The following is a 14073-nucleotide window of genomic DNA, read 5'->3' as shown; positions in this document are numbered from 1 at the left end:
TGCCCTGTCCACAGATTCCCCTCCCTGAGGAAAGCCTCAGCATCTGGGCTGCAGCCTCCCTCCCTGCCCATAGGCAGGTTTGTGGGGCTAGTGTTTCCTTCCCTGGCTGCAACCTCACCATACACTTATTAGCAACTGCTGCATAATAGCTACTCTTTACTGGCAAGTGAGGAGCTGCTAATAAGCAGAATCTACTGCATACATATTTGGTATGCCACTTATGTAGCACTCAAAAAAAAAAAAAAAAAGCTCTGAACTGAATCCTTCTGAAAGTGGCAGGAATAAGTGTATATTGCAAGCGATTAATACACAAACTACCATGACTTTAGCCACCAGTTAGAAACTAAGACTTCCACAGGCAGAAATCAAGCAGCTCATCTGAAAATAAAGTAGAAGAGTTAATTTAAAAAAAAAAAGAATTATGCATGTAAAGAACTGTAACGTCTTTATTTGTCAATGAAAGTAGAGAATAAATTGAACTTCACCCTAAATTGAACTTCACTCACTAAGCAGGGGGTTGTGATGCCAAATCCAAGTGAAAGTCAGAGGGGGTGGGAACAAGTACTTCTACCTGGTGGTGCAGACTCTGTTTAAAGGGTCTGTAGCAAGGCGGTGGGATACCCCACAGCCCCGCTGAGGGCCGAACTTCCCCTAACACCAACATGGGCGGAGCCACTGCGTCCGGCGCCTGCCCCTCTGAGGTCACGGCGCCGATCCGGACGTATAAAAGCCCGCCTGCAGAGCTCAGTGGAGAACAAGCCACCAGAGAGAGCAGACGTCTGTGGCTGAGCTCTTGCTTGGGAGACAGCAGCAGGCTGCGACCAGCCTGAGGACTCACCAGGCCAGCCGAGCCTACCCCTCGCCCGTTACCCCGAGGAGGACTGGCCGAGCCTGCCCCTTTCCAGCTACCCCGAGGAGGAGCCAAGTCTGCCCCTTTCCAGCTATCCCGAGGAGGAGCCAAACCTACCCTTCGCTACCTACCCGGAGGAACCGATGCTGGTGGAGACCACCGAGGACACTAGTCCAACCCAGGTACCCTACGAAGGGGAGTGTGGAAGTAGCCCGGGGGCAGCCAACCCCAGTCTGGCTGCAGCACTGCCAGAGCCTATGTCAGTGTGTTGCGGCCAGGATCCCCACTGACAGCAGCGAGTTTCTGCCGCTGCTAGGGCCCTGGGCTGGGACGCAGTGGAGTGGGAAGGCCTGCGTCCCCTCCCTCTTTCCCTGGCCTAGAGAGGCTGGGACCTCTCGCTCATTGACTCAGCCTTTGCTTAAGGGCCTGGGTTCCTGACCATTTGATTGCTGCCCCGCCCTGACCTAGGGCCTGGGCTGCTACAAACTCATTGACACAGCCCCTGCTTAAGGGCCTGGGTTCCTGAACTATTGGCTCAGCCCCTGCTTAAGGGCCTGAGCCCCTAACCGTGTGTTTGCTGTCCCACACTACCGCCGGACCAGGTCGGACGGCGGACCAGAGCGAGGCGGTGGGATACCCCACAGCCCCGTTGAGGGCCGAACCTCGGCCGAGACGTCTACAGGGTCTTAGATACATTTGACCCTCACCCACCAGTGTTTAAAGACAGTTGATTTGACTCAATTGAGAGTCTTTGTTACTTCTCAGTGATCACTAGAGCTGTAGGCACTGATAAGCTGATCTAGGAGCTGAGCCTTACATCTGGTTTGGGGACAGTGTCGTGTGAAAAGACAACACAGAAGAGGCAGCAGCCGTGAGGTTCCCCATTACCCAGTGAAATCATTAATAGGACTGGGCTAGGTGGTGGAACCTCAGCCTCACAGCTAAAGACAGCAGAGGCAGGAGCTGCGAACAGAGGCGGAGGCACCACTCAACTACCCACCCGAACACACTACTGGATTCTGGGAGTTCACTGACCTTGAACAACCAAGGTCACGCAGGGTGATGATCAGTTTTCCCAGGTTTCTGAGTGTGGGCTCAAACCAGTTCTGTTTTGCAATGTTAAGAGGAACCCCTAGACATTGAACCCAGCCCTTATTACTGCCACTACCATCTAGCAGAAGGTAATATCCTGGGACTGACACAGCTACAACAACAAATAGTCATCCTGAAAGTGGATTTTTGACATTAGTATTACATACCTCTTATAACTGGGAATATTAATTTCCCAATACAATGCAAAAATGAATGAATTAAATCTACTATCAGGAAAAAAAATCACTTCTCTTGTTCAGATGTCTCTCTGGTAAACCATAGGGTGTATTAAATAATAAAAGTCCTAACATGTTAATCTTCATGAGATGGCCCTTCCTCAGACAGTTACAATTTGGGATCCCGCACCTTAGACAGCAAGATTCGTTATCTGAAGACAGAAATCAATTACAACTACTAGAACGTAAAACTTACTTCCAACAAGACTGGCTGTATTAAATTACTCACCAACTGTTGTTCAGAGAGATAAGTTGCTTAGCAATTATATTATGGGGAAGTCCAAATACATTGATACCACCTGTCTGATCTTTTCGCCAAATCTTTTGGACATATTCCCGCTGGGCATCTATCTGGAAATCAGTAATCAAAACATGATGCAAGTGTCATTAGCAAACAAAACTCAAAAACATATCTATCAATGTTCAAGGCAAAACACAAATTCTCTTAATTAAAATATTTTATTTAGTTGTTAACTGAGTTATATTAGGACTGTTTGGGCCCTAAATGTTGATGGCTCACAATTTTTTTTATTAACAGTACTACTAACTACAATAAGTTCTTATATGGGGCCTTCTGTCTGAGGATCACAAAAGCACTTTACAAACATTCACTAATTAAGCCTCCAAACTTCCACTTTGCAGACTGGAAAACTGAGGCACAGAGAAATGAAGTGACTTGTGCAAAGCTACACAGAAAGTGTGTGGCAGTACTTAGAATAGACCCCAGACAATGACTTCATTTTGTACTTTAATCACTTGGCAAGGCTTCCACTCTCTTCACAACTATCAGACATACCATTAATGCATTTTAAAAACAAAGTATTAATGATTTTTGTTTACATTTTCTTCAGTGGTGGAGAGGAGCAACATCAGACACTCAGACATGAGCTCTCAGTCTCCCATTGCATTAGTGTGACCACAGAATCTAATTTTAGTTTTTAAATTTCCAGAGTTTGCTCAGCTTTTCTTCTCTTTGTCTCCAATTTCAATAAATGAAGTCTTTTAAAGTGTGTAAATTAAATAGAACTCTGCAATCTTTCCAACATTCACTTTGTGATTTAAGTGCAAGTCTCAGCTTTCTGCTGTTGACTTATAGGCATTTAATTTATGGAGCACCCATCCAATTTCATTGTTAGATTAATACTGAGAAGTTACAACCCAACTTAAACAGAAGCATTGCAAATCTATACCCAGAACACTCTAGGCTTCTTAGTGAATTGAAGTTATCAGTTCAAGTATCAGTTCCACCCTCCTGTTCTCCCACAGAATACATTGTAAACAAACCCTACTTACATGTTGGCTGAATATTTCTCTCACCAGCTGCAACTGAAGCCTGAGGCAGATGCATTCATCATCGTAAGTGTTCACAAAATACCTGAGGCTGAGATCAAATCGTGGGCGTTTGTGCATGACGTCAGTTATTGCTTGGGCCAAAGCAAATCTTTCCTCTGTATCCAGAGCATGCTGGTAAGCCTCAAAGTAACCATCTAGAAGCTGAAGGGATATTCAAAAGTGAGTACAAGTAACACGGACTTGTTTTCCTTTTTACTAGCCGAATATTCATTTTTTGCTGATAATGGAGAGATTTCAAGTACAACAGAGAGGCAAGCAAGACCAGACCATACCAGTAGTCTATCTAGTATGGTATTCTGTTTCTGACAAAAGCCAGTACCAGAAGTTTAAGACATTTCTATAATCACCTACCCATGTAAGAAGTTTCTTCCAAGCCCCAGGCAATTAGTGGCTGGTGTATGTCCTGAGGCATAAAGATTTTATCTATATGAAATTAAACACTGCTTAAGAGCTTCAGAATCTTTAATGTACTTCTCCTCATGACACCCCTGTGAGCAGGAGCGGCATCAGGGTTTTTGGCACCCTAGGCGGGGGTCCTTCCGCGCTCCCAGTCTTCGGGGCACTTCGGCGGCAGATCCTGGAGTGAGTGAAGGACCCGCTGCAGAATTGCTGCCGAAGACCCAGAGCGCGGCAGGACCCCCTGCCGCCAAATTGCCACCCCCACCAAATCCCGGCGCCCTAAGCGATCACCTAGGTCACCTAAATGGAAGCGCCAGCCCTGCCTGTGAGAAGTCTTACTATCCCCATTATATTGATGGGGAACTCAGGCAGAGAGGCTACGCAACTTGCTCAAGGTCACCTCTGTGGCAGACCAAGGAATTAAACGCATTTTTCACAAGTCCTAGGCTAGGGCCCTAACCACTGGACCATCCTAATTCCTCAACACAAGTAGACTAGTATTATGCCCCTGCCAAACTCCATGCCCTTGCCAGCCTGAAAGTTCCAGTCTCACCTTGAGACACCATATATTCCTATGTGGCAATGGCTGTAACACATACATAATATTTTCAAAAAATTCAAAGTATCAACCAATTTAAGAAGTGCAAAGACAATGAAGGGCTAATATGAGTAATAGAGACTTGCTGAGATAAACAACTGGATATAGGTATACATACCCCTTCTACCACAACAGCAAATGCCCAGGGGGTTTCTGAGAGTTAGCGTTCTTCTATTTGCTAAAATCTCCTTGCTTGGCACACAGAAACTCCCCTATGCTCTCTCTGCTGTTATGATGTGGCAGAGGGGCTGTGCTGGGAATAAGAATGAAGTAGAAATGGGCGATTCAAGTGTGTCAGAAGGGCCTTTACTCTGCTCTTCAGAAGCATCCATCGATGCTTCCTTGAACTGGGCTTTATGCCCTCACAATATAGTTCTATCACCACTCCCAGCTATATAAACTTCTTATTATCATCATCATCTATTATTTGTATTTCTGCTCTAGACATGGACCAAGACCCCATTGTGCTAAACACCATACAAAATAGTTTTAAATCATCATCCTCTAGGTCTCTTATTCCATTCTTGTCTCATCTTAGTTTTTCAAATTATAAACTCTTTGGGCAGGAATGACCATGTGTATTCATTGGTGTTCTGTACAGTGCTCTTGCAAGCTATTGGCTCTTCCCTAAATTCTGTTTTTCCAACTGTTCTAGTGAACAGCAAATCACGTAATGTCGATTTTTGAGTTTGCAGTACTCCAAAATTCAAGTGAGAAAAGGTTCTGCTCTATGTACAATCCAGCGGGTATGCTTGCTGAAAATGTGAGAGAGACTTTTATATTAATCCATGGCATTTCATACACTGATAACATAACTGACAGAAGAATTAATATTTAGCAACGACTATGTGATGCAACACATGAACATTTGTTTAGCAACATTGAAAACCATCTCTATCTTGTTCTCTAATATAACCAGCAGTAGCAGGTTGTGTCAACTATATGAATCTTCCATATTGGAAGATTAATAAAAAAAAATGAATTGGAGATTAACTGGTCTGTATTAATAGTTTTCAGAGTTTCCACATCGGGTGGGGATGTACCTGACGTTTATTCTCTAAGAGAGCAGCTTCACAAGTCCAAATGTCAAGCAGCACCGCAAATCGATCCACAGATGCGTGCGCCCACGCTAAGAGGTTGTCATCCCTGGATTGATGGTATGTCACATAGCCTAGGAAAGAAAGTGAACAGTCAGTAGATGTTGGTGTTTTTAATGGGAGACACCTTTGTTTTAAGATCTCTGTTTAAGTACACATGCACACACCCCTCTTCCTAAGATAAGGTACTATTGCACTTGGTTTTTGCTTTAAAAAAACAAACAAACAAAAACCAACTACGCCTGTCCCTAATTTCTGGGATTTATTACAACACTTTGGGAAGCCCGTGGATAGTGCTATATGCACAGGGCAATCTTCTATATCCTCTGTTGTGCATCACCAGGTTATAGAATGAGATAATTGAAAGCATGTAATGGAAGACTTACTTACAGATACTTTTGAGATTAGTATCAACTAGAAAATGTTTTAACTGCTGACTTCATGCCTCTTTTAGTCAGTTGTCAATTTCAGCATCTCCAACTGGTCAGCAGCTCTTACAGGTGACTAGTCTGAGGGGACTTACACAAGAGACAGCACAGAAGCAGGCCAAGATAGGTTTTAGAGTAATTTACACATGCCAAATTTTCTGAAACTTGACATCACCCTATTTATTTACAAAAAGAGAGACTCTGTTTTACCTTTACCAGGGAATAGAAGGCCAGACAGCAGATTTAAAATTCCACAGCTTCTGGGGGCCTCTATGCAGTCTAAAATGCAAAAACCAAGTGTCTGGGATATTTTATTTGAATGTGTGTGATCCATCAAACACACACATTCAAACAAATGCTGTTTGGTGTAAAGGAAAAAGAGGGATGGACAGTGTTTGGGAAACTCCAGGTCAAGAGGCATAAATCAGGAGAAACCCAAAGAGGTTGAAAAGTTCACTTGTTAGTTTGTCAGAGGATTTAATCTTAGTTGCAGTTATCTCTACCTCCTCACCCCAAGACTTCAGAGCTCACAAAGGAAACCTGCATACCCAGCAGGAGGCACAGTAGTGCAGAGAGCTCTTCACAGTGCTGAAACCAGAGTCTTACTTTCAGAGGACGACTTCTTGGAGGAAGTCAATTATAGTTAGTTTAGCCCTGGGTGTGACGAAAGGGACAAAACATTGGTCTGCACTGGCAGCCAGTGAGACTCCTCCAACAAGCAATGATTCCAGCTGCCTGGTTATGGTTTTATTTCTTAATAAATATATGGAGAAGCAAATCAAAAGTGTCTGAATAGCTCATAAATTGCCTGCCTAGTTAGTTTTATTTATTCTCCCCATTTGGAAAGGATGCTATTACATTAAAAATGTAGTTTTCTTTGTCAACAAAAGATAAATCCCACAAAATGATCTGAAATACTCAACTTCCTCAGGGCAAATTCACCCCTAGTGCAAATGGGTGACACTCCACTGGCTGCCCTCCAGCTCCAAATTGCAACAACGATCCTTTATTTTGATAACTGGACGGGACAAGAGGATTTTGAACCCAACACTGCTGTTCCTGAACTGGTTGAAGGGGTTACCATTAAAGCATTTATTGCCTATGATAGCAAAGCTCTCTGGCTCCTCATCACACTCAGTCTCTGTTGATCCAGTCAGAGAGACTGGAACCAGGATCTTTGGCATGGGAATGTAAAGAACTAGGACAAAAATAATCCACAACAGGCTGTGCATTCATGGACCTCAGATGAGATGGGAGACTGAAGATTTAAGCAATTTATAAACACAAACTGCCATACCAGATCAGGACAGTCATCCATCTCTTCCAGCCTCCTATCTCCCACAGTGGTCAGTGCCAGATGCTTCAGAGGAAGGTTTAAAAACCCCTGCAGAAGGCAGTTATGAAGGAACCTGCCCACAGAGAAAGATATTTCCTAACCCCTTCTCCCCGCACATTAATGCTTGGCTTATGCCCTGAAGCAAGATGTAGGTACACCAGCCTACTAAAGCTTGCCGGACTTATTGCTATCCATCAATATGTGTAATTGATTTTTAAAAGGTGTGTATTAGTTAAAGCTTTAAAAAAATGTGTTGAAGGCCATATAACATATCCCGCCACAATTAAAAATAATTCCTCTCCTGTACTATTAGAAACCTTTTCCTCTACTATATATAATTATATGCATGTGTAGCTGTTTATTCATAGTTTTCTAATGTTTCTTCACTCTGTTTCCTTGATTGTTTAATCTCCTTCTCCCTCCTTCCATTTCCCCACAAGTACAGTTTCTTTTTCAGCAGCAGTTTGTAACCCAGTCACTTTCAAGTCATTTCCTATGGTAAAAAACTAAATCTGTAATGTGAAATAATTGGCAGCTTAGTTTTTACCACAACAGAGAGCAGGTTAAGAGTGGCTGGAGATGCATAAAGTCCCGAGCTGCCTTTTGAGCAGCACTTTCAGAAGCAGCAGTAGTTTAAAAACTACAAACTTTTTCCTCCTCTAACCCATCCCTGTCACCTTCAGTTGCATATTTTCACCCCACTCTCAGGCCACTTCAATAATCTGTCTTCCCTCATTAACTCTGTTTAGTATAACGAGGTCCCAGGTGTATCTTGTGGGCAGAGCACTGGAGTGGCATCAGCAATAAGTGACAATCTTTCCAAGTGCTCGGACACTATTGTAATGGATGTGGTATAAAAACCTACATAGAATGAGTAGGAAAGGCTCCAGATGTTCAATCGGAAAAATGGTTCTGCACAGTGTCCATAGCCACACTTCAAAAAAGTCATAGCGTAAGTGCAGTTTGACTCCCTGCTTTTGAGCTATCAGCATTTGATCTTACTTTTATCTTGTTCAATGTACTGGCTTGCCACGAGCAGCAGCTGATTTTCAAGGTCCTTCAGGTCCTTTAAAGCTACATCGTACATGATGTAAGCTCCTCGCTGGTCCTGTGTGTGAATGTATCCATCTTGAGTGGTGTAAAAGTCATCATGATTTTCCACCTCAGAAAATTCCATGAACTGTGTACTGTGGACCTGTGCAATGGCAAAACCCAAGCGACATTGTGATACCAGCAATCAGTTTTACAAGACATGCAATGATGCACACCAATATATCTAAGAGCAGGCCTGAGCCTGGAGGAGACTGCCAGGTCACCAAACAGCAATAAAGTACAGCCATAAATCAAAATTATACAAGAAAAGATATCACATTTCTGTGCTTCTATCTTATGAAAGCTATTTTGTTATGGAGTGATATGGGTTGTAAATGAGTTTCCATTATTAGCTGGATTTTGCCCTCATGCCCCAAAACCACACAACAAAATGTAATATAGGCCTCAAAATTGTTAGATTAGCTCAAGATAGGATTTTTTTCTACCAATAATGAATCAGACAAGGGCTTCCTTAATTATGACACTCACGTAGGTGTTCACAATCTTTTTTTTAAAGTCTTCTACCTTTCTGCCACTTTGTAACAAAAAAGCAAAAGAGAAGAAAAATAAAATTTAGTTTGTCAGACTTCTTTTCAACTATTGTTTTCCTTATCTTTACCAATTCCGTAATATTGCTTGTCATGCATTTCTGTGTTATATAACATTTTGAAGGATTTAGGTTCTGAAGTGGCGTATTAACTGACGTGTGTGTGCTGGACTGTACAACATTTATTTGCAGGTACTGAACTAATGGGATAATTTAACATTTACCTATAGCTCTTATTCCTCTAAAATCAGCAGCATCTTTAAAAGAGTTGGTCCAGATTACCTACTCTGGCACTGTGCCATTATTCAATACTGTTCCGTAACATCCCTGGCACGAGCTTCATATTGCAACTAATAGTAGTGGTGCTGGCTTTCAAAGCAGTAGAAGCTAAGACGGGAGGGGAGAAAAAAAAGGCACTTTTCTTCTAGAATCCACATGGGGAATTTGGTATGACAGTTAATTCCCCAGTGTAGACAAACCCTTGGCATACAGCCGTGCCTTATTTTAATTTATTTTTTAAATCCAGCAGGGACATGGTCTGTCTGGATGTTTTGGCCCCTGCTGGAGACATCGGTGCCCTTATACCTCTGCTTAAGAAAAACCTGCTCAGGCCAGGCCACTAGTAAGATCTAGTCCTCCAGAGGCCTAGAAGGGCCAGAAGGTGACGTGAACCAAGAGGGAGCCAGCAGGCCAGTTAAGAAAACTTGTCTGCTTCTTGTAGTGCTGGGTGACTCTGGGAGACAGGAGGAACCCCCAGGGTAAACCCAGAACCCCAGGGCCTTATTGGGTCCTGGTCTTAAAGTGCTGCAGCAAAACACCTGCTTTTACATTTGTTTGTTTAAAGGCACAGACCACCAGATTCTGAACTGGTAACTATTTATTGTAAACTGAGGCAGGGACCATCTGCAATGCCATGCCTTCACACAGGGGGTGAAACAGCAGTGAGGGGAACCTCTTGCAAGAAGTTACCGTATTTGCTTAATATCTTTTTACAAGATCCTTATTCTTTATTCATATGCAAAATCTGTTTTTACTTTTCTGTGTCTAATACACCCTCCTAATTTGCACTGTCCAATATTCTAGTGTAATATCTTAACACTGCCAGCCCTCCTCCTCTCTTTGGTTTTACTAAGATCCGCCTCTTGACCCTAAGAAATCAGTGATGTCAAACAAGTTTACCTCTCACAATTGGATACCTTCCAAAACTCCATTAGAAAGAGAGATGGGCAAAGCAGAATACTTGCCCTAGGCAAGGCATTAATTTTAATGGAAACCTCACCACACCAAATAAATCAATGCATTGCCCAATGCTCTTTAATTGTCTTAGTAGTAACAGAATGTTAACTGCAGAGATCTGTGCTGGACTAGAGAAATATTCATATTTCACCAGCCAGTAAATGCCCACAAAAACCTACGTTTAATTTAAATGTTGTATTAGATCAGCTTGTTAGCATTCTTTTATTCTTTCTGATAAAAGTCTGTGCTCTTTGTTCTTTACTTACATTTCTGAAGTAAGTATTAAGCTTCAGTGCTCTCAGAAGTGACAAGGTAGGGAATTTGCTAAAGTCTAAAAAATCCTTTATAGCAGAATCAAGTTAAGCTTGATTTAGATAAGTAACTGAGCAAATATCACAGTGAGAAGCACAATACAAGGCAGAAGTTTTAAGGAAATTCCTACATCAATTGAGGGAAGACTCTGAAATTTTGCTTTTTCACCCTACCCCCTCAATTTCCAATTGGTCTTTGCTATTTGTTTTTCCATTAGACCTCAGTCTGGAAGTGGTCATCACAATATATTGCGAAATATGAGGAGAACCCCACAAAACTGGAGAATCCTGCCCCCTTCAAAAAACAAAAAAACAAAAACCCAGGGAGCATCCCTGCAATGTTTATGGTTTTGAGCCACATTTTAAAGAAGCCTCAACCGGGCCCTCAACTTGATGCCCACAATTGTTTGTGGGTGCAAATAAGGTTTTTAGAAATCCGGCTGTACATCTGTGCCTCCAGATCAGGTAGCTGTGTGTCTAGGTGGTGTTATTGGTGCCCACCGTTATTTGTGCCTGTTATTTTCTCCTGTAGCTGCTCAGAGGCACTAAGACCACAAAACCCACATAGGATTACAAAGTAAATTTTAACACCCTTTACATACTTCCGTCCACAGTGCATCACTACACTTGACTCTGTCTACCTTGATTACAGTACCCTCCAATGAGAGAATGCTGTTCCAAGCCAACTCCTGGGACTGAAGGAGGAGGGATGCAGCCCAGAGGGATTTTTAGTTTCACTCAATATATTTCTTGAGTGCCCTTGCATCCTGAAACTGAGTGTCATGCTTCTGATGCCTCCAGTCCCAACCAGCCTGAGGTTGGAATGTGTAATGGTAGCCTTAAATCTGGGTTTCCTGCCCAGCAGTGTGGTGTACTAACTGTACACTGAATGCCCAGCTCACAGATTACAGTCTTATCAAAATGATATAGTCATAATACACATGAGCTTGTCCAACTGGACTCACATGATGGGTGAGAACTATAAAATTTGGCACCACCAGCTTGAAGTTACAGCATAATCAGTTAATAAGGCAGAGCAGGCTTGAGGCTCTGTAGATTAGTCTGCCAGGAATGCAGTTATATTATTGTTATAAACTTCCTAAGAGACAGCCTTTGCAGTGTGTTAACGAATCATATTAGAAACTGTTGTTAGGGAAACACTGGAGGATGTGCTACCAATTGCATTGCCAGTTGAACTGTTGTCGGTTTAGTAAATAATATTTATCTTGGCTTTAGTTGAAGTTCAAATGTATACATCAGTACCTTTGAATTATCTTGGGAAAGCAAATTGATTATTTCACTATAACTCATAATTACACTCTCCCCCCACCCCGACACACACACAGTATTTAGCAGTCACTTTCCAGATCACAGAGTGCTGGGAAAAATGTGGTCAGGGTTCTTCCTTACACCATCTTCCACATTTTGAGCAAGAAGGAGAGAGAAATAAAGAAACCTTATGCAAATGAACTCATCATAACCCTGCTGTGAAGTAGTTCATCCAACTGGTACTATGAAGTATTTCTCAAGCAAAAAGGAGCCAACTTTTCCGAAAGAGAGAGCGAATGCAGTATATACACAGTATGGGGGGAGAGATAGCTCAGTGGTTTAAGTATTGGCCTGCTAAACCCAGGGTTGTGAGGTCAATCCTTGAGAGGGCCATTTAGGGAACTGGGGTAAAAATCTCTCTGTGGATTGGTCCTGCTTTGGTTGGACTATAGATGACCTCCTGAGGTCCCTTCCAACGCTGATATTCTATGTGCAGGGAACATGCTATGGTACTGCACATGAATTTGGCTTGGCAATAGTAAAGCCAGCAGCAAGTTCTGAAGCTTACCCTGAACAGGTTTCATAGCACAAACACATTGTTATAGATAAATAATATTATAATAGTGTTCTGTGTATTCCACATATTTTACAGAGGGGAAAAATTTTTCACATGTCAAAATGCTTAAAAATCTTACTGAAACGATTTTGTGTATACCTTCACCTGTAAAGCCAAGTCCCATAGTTACAGCATTCCACCTACACAGACCTCAGAGGAAGATTTTAAAAAAACCAACCCCTGTAACTAATACTTCTAGAGGTTTCAAAGTATTACTTAAAACAGCTTTTTCCATACATTGTATTAAGGTCTGGTATCTCAGAGTTCCCAGGGTAGAACCAAATGCTGTGTTCCCCCATAGGAAAACCTTACCAACTGCATATACCTCCCAGTTTTAGGCCATGACAGGTCACAAGATAACAGGTCTTAAAGTTGTCAGGTAAAGAATCAAAGGAGGAGGGTAAATGCAATTCAGATAGCTCAGCAATTTATCCTATCACAACAAAGTTTGCAATGGACAGATAAAAAGACTAAAAAAACCAAAGAGGAACCTATTACATATTCCTATTTCAATCTATGTTTTGGATGACTTTTTTATAGAGTTATGGAATGGATCACCTTGAAGTCAGCTGGTGTATAATGGACATAGTGGTGAGAACCAAGACCACCAGAAACTCCAATGCCTCCTTTGATAGCATTTACCCAACAGGTATCTTCAGCACTGGGGACTAGATTACCAGCATGCAGGGTGAGACCTGAGGTGCTGATTGTTAAAGTTCGCTCAACAGATCTGAAGTAGTTCAGGATTCCCAGGCAGACCCGCTGAAACAAAGGAGATACATAAACATACATTACTATAGCTTAGGTAGGATTACACAGACGTTGTGCCCTTGAAAAATTAACTCTGACACGGGCTTTTGTTTTTACCTGGAGCTCTCTGATTCTCAGGTGACGTAAGTAAAGGACGGACAAGTAGGCTCCTTTCCTCATGATCAGGTCCTTATTGTTGGCCTCTGTGCCCTCATCTAAACCCAGCAGCTGCAAGGTGGTTACGAAACTATACCTTTTTCCAGATAGAAGAAAATTAAGTCATTGTTCCTTGAATTGATTTCTAAAACCCATCTAAATTAAAGAGCCCTTTCATGTCCTGTCTAGAAGCGAACTACTGCCTATTGAATTAACTCCATGGAAACCTGCAGCATAGAACAACAAAATACAGAAGAGAGGACTAATGTTTCTGGCAGAGTCACACTTTGAAGATGGGGCAAGTGTAAGCATTTATTTTTCTTTACTAAGAAGAATATAGTTTTACCCTCTTTCTTTCTTCTTCCTGGAAGATCCTGGATTCTTGCTGAGACTGATAGTTTCCATACCCTTCTCATTCATAGCCACGGCAGGATTATTATCCTCTGTGTTTTGATCCTGTTTAAAAAAATAATTAAAAAAAAGTTAAAAAATGGGTTTTGAGAAGATGCTGACCGTTCTTGTTGTCAGCATTATACAAAGGCCTTATCATAGAAACCAGAGGTCCAGGGGTGGACTGCAGAGAGCTTATTGCCGGACTGGAGACTAGCATGAGCTACAGCAAGGGAAAAATCAGCACTGACACATAAGAAGATTGGCAGCAAGTAAATCCCTCAAATAAAAAGATGACTGGAAACAATTCTAACGGA

General features: G+C 42.3%; 1 protein-coding gene across 1 annotated transcript in view; it reads right to left on the bottom strand.

Moving 5' to 3' along the window:
- LOC101937976 (uncharacterized) overlaps positions 1-14073 on the bottom strand; it is a 115019-nt gene that overhangs the window by 75391 nt on the left and 25555 nt on the right. The window contains exons 13-19 of the mRNA XM_024102512.3: positions 13713-13822; positions 13328-13463; positions 13019-13222; positions 8392-8584; positions 5572-5699; positions 3472-3672; positions 2408-2529 (exon numbers count right to left, since the gene is read on the bottom strand). Coding sequence (XP_023958280.2) covers positions 2408-2529; positions 3472-3672; positions 5572-5699; positions 8392-8584; positions 13019-13222; positions 13328-13463; positions 13713-13822 — 1094 coding nt within the window. The remainder of the gene's footprint in view (positions 1-2407; positions 2530-3471; positions 3673-5571; positions 5700-8391; positions 8585-13018; positions 13223-13327; positions 13464-13712; positions 13823-14073) is intronic.

The sequence above is a fragment of the Chrysemys picta genome, chromosome 3 (assembly GCF_011386835.1).
Source record: "Chrysemys picta bellii isolate R12L10 chromosome 3, ASM1138683v2, whole genome shotgun sequence".
NCBI classification, from domain to species: Eukaryota; Metazoa; Chordata; order Testudines; family Emydidae; genus Chrysemys; species Chrysemys picta.
This window is presented reverse-complemented; position numbering and strand designations above follow the sequence as displayed.